Source organism: Pieris napi, chromosome 9 (genome assembly GCF_905475465.1).
Source record: "Pieris napi chromosome 9, ilPieNapi1.2, whole genome shotgun sequence".
In the NCBI taxonomy this organism is placed as follows: Eukaryota; Metazoa; Arthropoda; class Insecta; order Lepidoptera; family Pieridae; genus Pieris; species Pieris napi.
Genome location: NC_062242.1, coordinates 12,053,600 through 12,067,168, shown reverse-complemented (window position 1 = coordinate 12,067,168; position 13,569 = coordinate 12,053,600). Strand labels below are relative to the sequence as shown.

General features: G+C 31.6%; 2 protein-coding genes across 3 annotated transcripts; one reads left to right on the top strand and one right to left on the bottom strand.

Moving 5' to 3' along the window:
- Positions 1–1,377: 1,377 nt before the first annotated feature.
- On the top strand, positions 1,378–4,070 carry LOC125052727 (methylosome subunit pICln-like). The gene is made up of 6 exons (XM_047653728.1): positions 1,378–1,738; positions 2,090–2,230; positions 2,508–2,609; positions 2,860–2,981; positions 3,131–3,238; positions 3,354–4,070. The coding sequence occupies exons 1-6, from the start codon at positions 1,617–1,619 to the stop codon at positions 3,377–3,379; spliced, it is 621 nt and encodes a 206-aa protein (XP_047509684.1). The 5' UTR covers positions 1,378–1,616; the 3' UTR covers positions 3,380–4,070.
- Positions 4,071–4,190: 120 nt separating this feature from the next.
- LOC125052725 (regulator of chromosome condensation) lies at positions 4,191–13,006 on the bottom strand. Of its 2 annotated transcripts, XM_047653724.1 has the most exons (15): positions 12,849–13,006; positions 12,462–12,554; positions 11,708–11,819; positions 11,417–11,504; positions 11,009–11,188; positions 10,522–10,653; positions 10,203–10,299; positions 9,965–10,102; positions 9,370–9,532; positions 8,967–9,088; positions 8,563–8,729; positions 7,863–8,054; positions 7,447–7,490; positions 5,985–6,036; positions 5,625–5,758 (listed from the first exon to the last, which is right to left on the bottom strand). In XM_047653724.1, exons 2-14 carry the CDS (start codon positions 12,550–12,552, stop codon positions 6,030–6,032), a joined length of 1,533 nt encoding a protein of 510 aa, XP_047509680.1. In that variant the 5' UTR covers positions 12,553–12,554; positions 12,849–13,006; the 3' UTR covers positions 5,625–5,758; positions 5,985–6,029. The 2 variants fall into 2 exon arrangements, with proteins under 2 accessions (XP_047509678.1, XP_047509680.1); XM_047653722.1 differs by lacking the exon at positions 7,447–7,490 and having other exon boundaries at positions 4,191–5,758.
- Between the last annotated feature and the right edge of the window lie 563 nt (positions 13,007–13,569).

The following is a 13,569-nucleotide window of genomic DNA, read 5'->3' as shown; positions in this document are numbered from 1 at the left end:
CACACTACTGCATATAGACTGTATATATATACCATCATATAGCCTGGCGACGCGGGTTTTACGTGCGGCTATAGATGTTTAACATCAATATGAGATATAAAGTTTTTAAATAATTAGTTACATACCTTGTCCTTGCACTTAGATTTGACTGGGCATTCAATTTTTCTTAATTTGTGAACTGCCATGTGTTGTTTCAACAGATATGCAGCTGTACTGCGTATACCTCACACCTCACAGATAAATATTTATTCAGCACCATGTACTTTAGGAATGTGTGCTTTAAGAAGTGTTGGGGTTATGAATATTTTTCCAAAACTTTGCTAAAATAGAAAATTTCAGTTATTCATTCAGATGTGCCCAACCAATGTGTGTATTACATCATAAAAATACAGATAATAAAGTATACCTCATCTGAGGATACATACAACCAAAAGTTTCTGCATTACCTAGGTAACACTGAAAATTTTTAAGAAAATGAAAAACGGCTTAAGCCAATGATAAACTAATAGCCCCACAAAAAAATAACCAAACCAATTCACAATATTACTTATATATAGTTATTGTAGTAATTTAAATAGTTTGTTTCCATTAAAATCCACCCCTAAAAGTTTCCATGAAATTTGTATGTAAAAATTATTTATCAAAATAAATAGCAAATTGATACTTAGAATTAAGAGAATATTGAAATATTACACTACACATTTTATTTCATATCAAGTAAAATACACAGGAGGGATTTAAAATTTGTATAACATAATAAAATCCATTTCCTTGGCTCTATGATGTAGCCTGTAACAGCAGAACTTGTGACTGTGATAGACGAAGGTTAACAAGTAATTTTGTTATAATTTTTTTTGGCTAATAACTTTCTATAATTTAAGTACTCCCGATAAAGTTTCAGGCAATTTAAATTATATGATACTTTTCATAATAAATATAGAGACAAACGGAACTTAATTCACGTTTTGTTTACATATTATATGCATTTCAATATTACAACAGTAATTTGTCTTAATTTTCGTTTTAGTCAATACATCTCTAACATTTTCGTTGACTTACTTTCACTTTGTCTTGCATTTAAATTCAATAAACTCATTCATGTTTTAAATAAATTATTTATTTAACTCGGAACAGAATATTCGTTCGGAGTTTGAAAAACAGAAACAATGTAAATTAATAACGTCAAGTAGTTGTAAAGCCAAAGCACAAAAGTGTCAAGTGTGGACTGTGTCCAAACTCCATACTTCAAAGTCAAAACTTGTATGTCTGAACCTACTGTAGTCTATGGTGAGAAATAAAACTGGGAATTTAGAAATGTCATTTGAGTTTTGACTTCTGCACGCTAACAGCTAACTAAAATCTAAATCAAATATTACCTCTAGTCTCTTCATGATCTGTGACAGACACAAATGCGATTCTTTAATAGAGAATCTTTATATTTCTTTGTGCATAACAATTTTGAGAAACGTGTTTTGCACACTAAGTTAATTTTCTTTATATTTATCATTTAGTTATGTCTAAAGGCTCAGAAGTTTTTAGATCTTAATACTGCCCACTTTCTTGTAAGATTTATATTAATATCAACGTCAAGTTGTTAGCAAAAAAAACGTTTAAAAATGGTTGTAGCATCGACAAATTTTTCTGCGCCGGTTGAAGGTGTGCTTTTACAAAATCCCTCTACGAAGCTGCTGGTAAATAATCTGGAAATTGGCACAGCAACTTTATATATTACTGAAAAGTATGTAATTTTTACTCTATTCTAATCATATGTCTTATGAAAGCCATGTAAAAGTAAGGTTTGTTTTCATGAATGAGCATTGTAAAAATCTCGTTATTAGCATCAATACCGCTGTGTAGATTGAATTATAATCATATTACTGACACCCTTGACCTAGGAGGGTCAGGTTTTAGTTATTGACCTTCCAAAGGAAGGTGAACATAAAGACGGTAGTTACTTTTATTGACATTTCATAGGCAAGCTTGTGATCAGCATCTGTTTTTGCTTAATGAAGTGTTATACATGAAATAATATTTCATTTGGTGGGAAAACGTTTTAAATAATAATTATTTTTAAATTAACTTATTTCAGCAATGTTGTATGGGGTGGGGGCGCGGCAGCTTCAGGTGGACCATCACCACCTGTGTCTCTTCTTTATCCAAATATTTCTCTTCATGCAGTACAACGGGAACCAAGCCCAGCTCTATATCTTGTCCTTAACTATGAATTGAGGTAAAACTACTCACTTTTAACTATGATGGTTTAATATTAATAATATTTGAAGGTTAATCAATTGTTTGAAATTATTTAATAGTACAGAGCTCACTATTTTTTTACTATTTATGTATTGTGTGACCTCCAAATTATGATATTAATATGTTAAATATGAATTAATTGTGATTATAGGTAGTAACTAAAGTTCTGAAAACTTTAAGTTTGCACAAAAATTTTGTTACATAAATTTATTTAAAAACATAGTTTTTTGTTAATAAGGTAATAATTGTTTAAGATTACCCAATGTACCCACCGGAGCAGGTGATAGCAATGAGGCTCAAAATGAAAATGAGGATGAAGAATTTGATGCTGATGATCAACCCATCACACAGATAAGGTAATATAAAAAAATTTTTTTCAAAAGTGAAGTTAGTTGTGGTATTGGACCTACATTACCTTTTTCATTCTCCATAGTTTTTACTGTATACAATTTACATTCATTAAGAATGTATGTATAGCAATATAATAATAATGTATAGCATTTTTTTACAACTGATATTTTATTTTTTCCTCATTTAAACTAAGTGAGATTTAAAAATAGTCCTAATTCCTTTTACTTTCATTGATAGTGTATTATATTTTTGTAGGTTTATACCAGAAAACGAAAATGACCTGCAACTTATGTTTTCGGCTATGTGTCAGGGTCAAGCTTTACACCCTGATCCCCAGGATGAATCAGAAGATGACCCTTATATGAATTTGGACGATGGTAAGTCTCTTATATTTATTTTAAATATTTTTCAAATTATCTTGTGAAATTTTAGAATGTACACTTTGTTAACGTACATTAAATAATTTCAAAATTTGACAATGTATACATTTCCATTAGAACATCACTCAGTTCTTAAAATTTGACAGATGATGAAGAGTTTGAAGATGCACAGGAAAATGACTCTTCAGATGAGGCGGCTGGGAGAATGCAGCAACTTAGAATTGAAAATTTAAATGGGAGCACACATTATGAAGGTTATAATTTTTTTGGCTTCTAATCTCTACAAAAAAACAATGGCAAACATTATGAATATTTTGACAGTGCTCTATACTTATGGTACATATTGTAATTAAATTGTTTTATTTTCAGATTGCGAAGATGTTGATAATGAATAATTTAACTTTATTTTGTATGGTGCACACACAATTGACTGAAAAAATATTTGTGTAGTTCAGGAAGATAAGTTTTTTATAAATATTTATACCATACAAGTAGCAATATTCTCCATGTGTTTGGATATATCTGCTAATATCAAGGTTTTTATTGCTCAATATTCAATGAATTATTAAATCTTTATTTTTATTTTGAGCAATGCTTCAAAATGCAGTTTCCTCTGAAAAGCAGATGATTTTTAACAAATGTAGTCTTGTAATGATTTCATATGGATGTAATAGAAATTTACTATGCATATATTATTCTAAAATATTTGTCTTTAATACCTGTAGATTTGCTAAATAGTTACTTAATAAGAAATTATTTAAAGCGAAATAATATCGTAAAATTCGAATATAAATAATCTCTTCCTTTGGCAATACTTTCTAATAAGTTTGGTTATATACCACAGTTAAGTTTAAGACTTGGATACAAGGAAAACTGGTATGCATGTGAGCTTGTTCGAATGCTAAGCTGATCCACCAATTGGTACTTTCTAAATCTCACGAGTATACCATGGTGAGGTATTTTTTTTGTTTTTTCTATGTTATGAAGCAATACTTTTATTTCACTAGTGATTAACAACCACACTCTAATGTAGTATTTGTATTCCAAAAGCTAGATGTAATGTTTTGTAATAAATTGTATTATTAATTAAGTATTTTCATTTATAGTTGTCCATTAGAAAACGGAGAATCATAAACTCTGTCTAAACTAAATTTTTGGTCAGAAGGTATTTCAATTTGAAACTGAGCTCGAGAAGGCAAAAAACAATTACATTTAATGGTTTATTTAACGCAAAATTTATCTAACAAGTACTTATATATTAACCTTAGTCACTTAAACTCTTCAAAATGTGTTACAAATTGTAACCTAAGTACACTATCGGATTTAGTAAACAAGTTACACAAATACACTATCCGAATTGCACTTTCACACTTTGATGTAGTGATTTCGTTATTTAATTATATTTTATGTAATTTTGAAAATATTTTCAGTAACTTCCCCAATTGCACTTTATATACACGTAAAACGAAATACACTTTATAAACGAAAATACACTAAATCAAAGAGCACTTTAAAATTAATTACACTATACGGCCACGCTAAGGAAAAAAAACCCCTTAAATGTGCGTGTTTATAAAAATAAACGGATTTGATGAAAAAAACATGCCAGTCAAAAAACATTCACTCATAAAATTGTACGAAATTATTTAGTCTAGTGAATTATTGATTACTACTTTATACTCGAATTACATCTATTATGTCAATATATTAGTGTACTGTTTAGAAAGAAACAGGCTTTATAATAATTATTTAAATACAGGAATTTTAGATCAGTGTACCAAAAACTTAGCATCATATCCTTTATTCAGACAGATTTTTTACAGGTTTTTCAAAGCCAAAAGCTTTAATACACCCTGTATATGTAGACTTTGTACTTACAAAGCTGAATTAATCTATGCGTGACCGCTTCGGCGGCTTCGATGCCCGTTTTTAATAAAATACGTAATTATAACAACCATTTCTTTATATTAACTTATAACATAAACGGGATCTTGTTTAGCCGCTACTCATGGCTTGACACTTAACAAGGTGTGGAAAATAATTCATATAAAATATATTATAGGCCGCAACTGTTAAAAATTGTTGTGTTGAGGGTCTACAATTTTAAAGCCGTTTAAAAGTCAAAACTTAATCGTATACGGATAAGAGAAAAACATCGCGTATAAACAATACGAAAGTGTATGATTTCTTTTGAATCCGAAAAAAAATACTTTAAAATATGTACTAAAATAATTTAGTACAGAATATTTTATAAAGCTAATCTGGTAAAATTGTTTTGGGTAATTAAAAATAGTAGTCTGACCTCGTTAAAATGTTTACTTACAAAACGACGAAAATAATTGTAGACCCATAAAAAAATTACCAAATAATTTGTCAGTAATGCTCGGAAAACAAACAAACGAATTTTACAAGATTTAAACGGAAATATTCTCGTCCACACTACAAACACAATCACGCCACTGGTCCCTCCACACCGTTTACTTCAGTTTCGAGTTTTTCCGATTTTTCAGAAATTTTTTCAACCTTTTCTGGTTTTTCTGTTTTCTCTGGAACTTTCTCCGAATCCGTATCCATTTCTGATTCGATCTTTTCTACTTTGTCATCTGTCTGTTTGTCGTCTGCTTCATCTTTTTCTGTGTGTTTGTCTGTCTCGCTGTCGAGTGTGTCCTGACTGGATGTGTCCATAGTTTCCACTTTAGAGTCTTGTGAAGTTTCATCCGCGCTTTGGTCTGTGTCCGTTTGTTTGTTTTCTTCTTGCGATTTTTCAGATTTGTCTGAAACAGTTAAATTAAACATGTAATGCAAATACATACATATTTTATACATTTTTGTATACATATAAGCATAGTATAGTGTGACGGTAGCGATGTTACAGCACGTAAGTAATTGGACCTTAAACGTTATTTCGCCCAGAATTATTTTTTTGTTTGGGTACTTTGTTTTCTTTGGGAGAACATCGGAAAGAATGTCAACAAGTCTCTAACATAATACTAAACTCACCAGTGTCATCAACCTCCATAGCTGTCTCCTTTTTCTCATCACCGTTTATTTTCTGAAAAGAAAAATTATATTATTTTTCCCAATGTCAAAAAATATATAATAATAATCATCGTGCACTTTCATCACTCGATTGTTATGTCTACATTTGAATTTCAATTAATTTAGAAAGACAACAGGAGAGACTCACAGACTAAACATAGTAATATGATCAGTATACCCATACAAGGGGGAATTGAGACAACCATATCATATTTAAAATAAAGTTATTATTAATCGTCACGGATAATAAATTTAAAATGTTTAAGAAATTATTTATTTAACCCATGTTAGTCCGTCAATATTGTTTTATTGACGCACGAAAAATTATGATTTTGATTTATAAGATTACAGTTACAGTCAAAACCGTTTACGACGACATCGTTTAAAACAACATACCGGTTTTATTGACCAAAATTAAAGGTCCCGGCTGAATTCTATTGTATTATGTACTTAATAGCAACGTTATCGGCTGTTACGACTATCGCTTTTTACGACCAAATATGAGTAGTCCCTTCGATGTCGTTATAACAGATTTTGACTGAGTCTAATACACAAAAATACCTCATACCCCATACATATCATACCTTCAAAAGATACATCCCAAAAATACATACTAATAATCTAACAATACAGTTCTAACGAATAACGAAACGTTTAAACCTAGTTTCCATATTTACTAATTAACATTTAGTAGTAGAAGTAGAAACCGAGTCATGCTTTCGCACCACTAAACTTGAATATGAAACATTTCGTTATTATAAAACATAAAAATCACGGAATAGATTGAATTGTATGCAATATTATAGTACATCAAATTAAATAGGAGTATTTAAAAACTTAGGTAAGTATCACTCCCGCGTTCAACTATTACGTAACGTATTTGGGGGGGGGGGGAAGGGGGGTGTGTGTCCTTTTGTAAAACGTTACGATGCGGGGCGGGGATTGAATTACGCGTTATCGTTAATATTTTTTTCGACTTACACCACATGCTAGTAACTAAAGAGTCACTAGGTGGTCACGAAACGTTTTACTATACTTGGGTACTGAATAACGTTACGGCGAGTTACATGGGGGGGGGGGGCAATAATCTCCAAAAATTGCGTTACGTAATACTTGAACGCTCCCTATGTCAAAAACGCTGCTCTGTGACAAAGAGTGACCTACTTTTATCTATTCCGTGATAGAAACAACGGCACAACAAAAATTACCTAATTACCAATTACTAATCTAAACCTATTCTACTCTACAATAATAATAAAAAATTACTAAAAAACAGATGATTTGTTTTGATAAACTTGATTGTTTAGTCTCATAAGAAGGTATGGGACAAAAATCTCTCCCACACCACAAATATTAGGGAATAAAAATTTACTGAATTCACAAAAAATCATCTGTTTTGGTAAAAAAAGAAGAAAAAAAAAACCTATTTCTTGGCTTGCGAGTGGGTGCTGCCTTTTGTTTTTTAACCTATGTAAACACACAATTTTATTTATCATAAGTAAAACTGTTTATTTTATAATACAGTGCAAATTCTTTAAAATGCCAAAAAATAGCTCATCATCATCATCATCAGTAGCTATGTAGAGTTTACAGTGAATTAGTAATAACATATTTGAATTTTGTAAATTGTAAAAATAATAAATTAAAATGTGACCAACTTTGAAAGAATCTAAAATTCAATTTAGATCAATTTTTCACCATTAAAAAGCATATAATTAAATAATATAAAGGAACAAAAATTGCAATATTTTCTTAAAAACAAATTAACAAAGTCAAGTAAAGTAAGGTTATGTTAATAAAAAGTTGTGTTTTCTTAAAAGAGTAAATAAAAAAAAATACCTCGGAGCTGGTGCTCTCCTTGCGTTTCCTCTTGCCTTTGACTTCTACACTGACCTCACTCGCACTCGTCGACGTCACTTGCTGGTCTTGTTCCTGTTTGGCTTTCTTAGCCTTGGGTTCGGATTCGACCTCCGCTTGGGGCTCTTCTGGCTCCGGTTTGGGTGATGGCTCTTTTTGGGGCGACGTGTCTTCCTGCAATACCCATTAATTCATTAAAAACATACATATTCATTACAAAAATGTCCTTTTAAAAGTGAACTTCTTAATATATTTTTTATTATTTGAAATTAGGCATCTACATTTTTAACTGAAAAGATGTCGATTGTGTGTACATAATTGTAAATTTAATTAAGTAAAAAATAATAATTAATGATAAATTTTACTTTCAAACAGTTCTTTACATAAAACTAGTGTACTGATTTAACAATTATGAATAACTTCTTCCATTACATAAATCAACTACAAAATATTAAATTAAATCACTAAAACTACAATTAATTTTGTTCTACCATTCCCATAATTATTTATATATATGTGTTAAATATTTTAAAGTTACTTTTATAAAAACAGTAATACAAAAACAATAGATCATATTATCAACTAAATGATTATTAATGAAATTTTGAAAAGATAAATTTGTTATTTTTATATTTATATAATTGCAATAAAAGATTGTATTTTTGCAACCTTGCAAACTTACCACAAAGAGCACTGTATGTTGGCCCCCAGCAGATATTCTAGCCGGTTTGTGGCTGCCCGCAGACAGATTGACACCCAAACAAATGGACGGGGTGGGTTCGTTTGCGTCGGAACTTGTACCTGTGCCCAACTGGCCTTCACTTCCCATGCCCCATCCTAGTACTTCACCTGAGAAAACATAGAACATTTCATTGAAATTAATTATTCTTTCACTTATTAAGTTAACCAAGACTAAAATAAGAATATCAGCCTCTAATGAGAATGAACAGTGGGATCTGAAAACCATGAACCCCGATGGTACACCTTAAGTCACTGAAAATAAGCTAATAATATAATGTGCAACATTAATAAGATATACAAAAATAATTAAACAATAAATTGCTGAACTTAGTAATTAGTTTGTACCTGTTTCAGTGAGAGCAAAGGAATTACTAGTTCCGGCTGCTATACTGATACATTTCTTGTTCTGGAGAGCAGGAAGTGGCTCTAGGGCTTCTGCATCCTTATTTCTGTCGCCTAGACCCAGTCTGAAAGTAAAGACATTATATTTGTATTAATAACAACCTCAAAATATCATATGAGTTGCATTATAATAGATACAATAAATTTTAGTTTTTCGATAATATTTGATTCTTTGCATATGACATATATATCTTAATATTTAAAAATATAGATAAGGAATAGTTTATATAAAAACATTCAAGTCATGCATGAGTACAAATATAATAAATAATTTAGATATATATGTAATATTATGGTATGAATTCATATAACTGATTCACTCCATTTATTTTTCTGGGGAACATACCTGCCATATTCGCACCGTCCCACCGCATACACCTGTCCATTGGAGTCGAGGGCGAGCGAATGATGTTGTCCCAAAGCGACTTCCTGCCAACTGAGTGTATTGGAGAAGGCATCACATTCTGTCGGAGTGTGTAGTGCTATTTTGCGCTTATCACCTGTTATACCTACAAACATAAAACATTTACATAAATTTTATCTCATTGAAACCTATAAAATCCTCACAGGCTACTATAATGTTCCAGGAATTGAGAAGCTCTTTATTTTAAGTGAAAATACACATTTGAGGGGTAGTTCTTTAAAACTTAAGACCACTCAACATAACACAAATTCCCTAAAAAACTTTCTTCCAAACCGAGTAGTGGCCGACTGGAATAGGCTTCCGGAAAGTGTAATCAGTGCACCATCTCTGAACTCCTTTAAAAATAGATTGGATAGTTTCTCCAAATCTCAAAATACATGCGCATCAGTTGCTAGTGTGTTTATATACATTATAATAATAATACATTTAGGATTTTCTAGAAAATTTCAGAATATTTGAGTAATACCGTTTGAAAAAAATTTATCGCCTCCAAAATTTGTACTAGACAAAATCTCACCGAGTTGCCCGTAGTTATTGAGTCCCCAAGCGAACATCTTGTCCGAGACGGCGTCCAACGCGAACGTGGCATGGTATCCTGCCCAGACACGGGACACTACGCACTTCAATGTTACTTTCGATGGTACTAGCAGAGCGCCTGAAAAACAAAACAAAGTTTTTATTGTGAAATATCAAAATTCAAAGATGATTTATTTAAATATACTACTTATTATTTTAAAATTGATGTTTATACTCACTGAATCCATGCCGAGCTTCCCTGGATGCTGAGCGTTGTGACAATCTTCCGAGTTGTCCTTGTTCGCCACACCCCATGGTGTATACAGCACCGCTTGTCTGAAAAAAAATCATATATTATTATATGCTCACATAAACCATAATAGTGTATTTTTTATATTTTGAAATAAGCCTTACAAATTAAATTACACAAAAAAAAAGGTTACAAAAAAGCAAAAGTACAAAACAAAAATTAGATTCAAGACAACAAAGAAGACTATTTGATAGAAGTGTAAATTCTAGACTTTTACTGGCTTCACACGTTAGTTATTTACTACTTACAGATAGAACAACGAGGTGATCTCCCCCTGAAGCTATGCCCACAGCTGTCTCAGGAATGGCCAGTTTGAGAGGCTCTTTAGAAGGCTTGCCTTCACGAGCCCTCAATACAAGTCCCATAGTGCCATGGGAATCCTGAAAATTATAATGTTTGTTATACATCAAAATTTAATTTAAAAAAATCCATAGATTTTGGTCTTCTATAAGTATACTTAGTGAAATAATATAGGTTCCATTGGTTATAAGTTAAATCATATGAAGTCAAAAAAATTTACAGAAGATGATTTTCTAGTGTAGTTTCTTGATTATGAGTTCAATAATATTGCGGTTTTAATTATTTTTAGGAAGCTACTAATAAGCCTCTTTAGGATAGGTTACAATATTAACTATGACTAAGATTTTTTTTTGGATTTCATAGTCTTTAATTATTTTTAATATACAGAAATATTTTTACTAAACAATATGCATTTTGAATACTAGAATGACTTACCCGGAAAGCGCCCCAAGCATATACGTCTCCATTATTCAGCAATGCTGCAGAATGAGAATCTCCTGCTGAGACGGAGACTGCAGGTGCTGGGAGCGACACAGAACTTGGTGTACCTTCCTCTTGTTCATTGGTTGTAGGACGTCCTAGAGCTCCTTCATCATTGCACCCAAAAGTCCATACCTGTAAAGTATTGCTATATGAATTCCCTTGGAATGAAACTTCAGCCATGTGTGTGTCAAAATTATCTTGGTTGAATGAAATAGATGGCATTACTGGAATTATGATTTATAGACCAATAAAAGGAAAATAAGACAAATTACTTGTATATTTGTCATTTGTGTCTATACACTATATAATTTTATGGTGGAACATTTTTATTCACATCTCTGCTTAGTATACAAAACTCACCTTTCCTTCAAAATCGAGTGCAACAGTGTGCATGCCCCCAGCACATGCATCCACTATTTTGTTACCCAACCTTGTAACTTGCTTAAACCTGAAAAGAAAAAAGTAAATTGTAATTATGTGGAACAAATTTTGAGAACAGAGGCTAAGATTTTTTTGATATAATGGTCCAAAAGTATATTCAAAGAAAGTGCGTTTAAAACAAAAAAATCTTATTATTAATTAAGTCCTTGCAGTGTCCTTCAGCACACTGACACAAAAGTGATATGTATATTATTTTCTGTTAATACTTACTTTGTGGTCTCAATGACATCTTCACCCAATCCCAATTGTCCTACATCACCCTGACCACATGTTAACACACAACCACGGCCCTTTGGAGCACTTGGTACTTCCAATTGTATTGCTGAAATATGACATGAACATATAAATACAATAATTAGAAAAAAATTAGAAAGTCATTTTAATGATAATTTTATCAACATAAAATATGTTAACCTGAAATACCTTTAATATAAGAATGTAGAAAGAATTAGAATTTATTAAACATGCCTTGAAATATGACCTCAATAGATTTTTGACCTTGAAGAAACTGCAAATATGTAATATAATGATTGTTTCTCTATAATAATTGTTTTAGAGTGTCAATACATTTTATATCTCATTAAATTTTCATGATGAAATTTATACATATTATTACATAGCAATGGAATGCTATAACGATAGGTAGGTACGATATCTCTGAAGGACGCATAGTACTTAAACTTCGGCAAAAAATAGACTACGCCAGTAAGCCGCGATTATTCATCTAACCTCAAATTTTAGCCATTTAGTAAGGACGCTTACGTAACAAAATGAAAATAGAATATCAATACGAAGTTAAATCTCATTACAGGTTATTATACTTATTCCAATAGTATATCAATGTAAACAAATTGCAATTGTGTAAAAAGGCGCCAATACAAGTGAATGCATTTCCCGCCATTACGGTTTGACAGGTCATTGACGTCGTAGAAATGTAAAGAAAACAAGACCCATGTAAACTTACCTCCCCGTTTCTTCTTATTTTTGGGTGCCGATGATGCTGTAACGGCGGATGTTTTAGATGCCGTTCTTTTGACACCTCGTGCAGCCGGCATGTCTGCAATATTGTTATAACTTAAAGACGCGTCACTCGTCGGTAAACATACACATAGAGCGCGGCAAATCAACGCTCAAAGAACGCTTTGGCTTGATGACGTCTTCACAGTTTTTACAATTGTTAGCATTTTATTTCGACTTTGCTCGCATCTGCATCAATCACAATGCTATGCTATCGCTGACTTATGCAAAATCCGAGAAAGGTTATATTGCATTTTGTGTTGCACTAAACAGAAAGAACAACGCATCAAACCATTGTCAGAAATATCTTATAGACTTGAAGTATTATACTTACTGATTTCTCAAAAGATTTACTTGTAATCCAAATTAAAAACGAATAAATAGCCACTAAACATAAAATGACGTATTATTTCAGTGTACGAATCTCGTACATTTCACTAACTAATAACTTGTTTCACCTTCGCTTGGTCAACGACGAACGAAGTGCAAGAATGACAATTGACGTTTATACATTTCACGTTTGACAATTGTTAATATACAACCACAGACTAAAAATACAAATGATTCAAAAGTAATAGATAATGAAAAAGTTTATAGTTTTAAATATTTTAGTTATTAGACTATTAGTAGCAGGGTTCACAACCGTACGATAATTATCGTACATTTGCGATAATTTCATAACTACGTACGATGTACGATGGTACATGACTATCGTACGCAGATTGTACGATAATTTCCAGTCTGATAAAAAATTTGATGATTACACAGATAGCCCAATAACAATTACAGTTTTTAGTGTCAGTGCCATCTATTGGCTTATTTTTCTATTAGGAACTTATGCTGTCACAAGGCAACTACAGCAGATGAACAATGCGTTAATGTACAAACACAAAAACGCATCAGAATGCACAGCCAAAAAATTCACGATTTGTATGGTGACGCAGATTTGGAAGTCTTCGATAACATTTTAATACCTAACAAATTTTAAGTGATAAAAATAATATGCGATGTTTACGGACAATAGGTATATCACTTAGAGCGAACACCATTGAACA

What these genes read in the sequence shown, in the direction of transcription:
- LOC125052725 (XM_047653722.1), bottom strand. Translation starts at nt 12,552, where the DNA reads ATGCCGGCTGCACGAGGTGTCAAAAGAACGGCATCTAAAACATCCGCC. An exon ending in AAATAAGAAGAAACGGGGAG is followed by an intron (nt 11,820 to 12,461) that starts GTAAGTTTACAT and finishes GTCATATTTCAG; the next exon opens with CAATACAATTGGAAGTACCA. An exon ending in GGACGGTGCGAATATGGCAG is followed by an intron (nt 9,089 to 9,369) that starts GTATGTTCCCCA and finishes CTTTACTTTCAG; the next exon opens with ACTGGGTCTAGGCGACAGAA.
- LOC125052727 (XM_047653728.1), top strand. Translation starts at nt 1,617, where the DNA reads ATGGTTGTAGCATCGACAAATTTTTCTGCGCCGGTTGAAGGTGTGCTT. An exon ending in TTATATGAATTTGGACGATG is followed by an intron (nt 2,982 to 3,130) that starts GTAAGTCTCTTA and finishes AAAATTTGACAG; the next exon opens with ATGATGAAGAGTTTGAAGAT. An exon ending in TGGGAGCACACATTATGAAG is followed by an intron (nt 3,239 to 3,353) that starts GTTATAATTTTT and finishes TTTTATTTTCAG; the next exon opens with ATTGCGAAGATGTTGATAAT.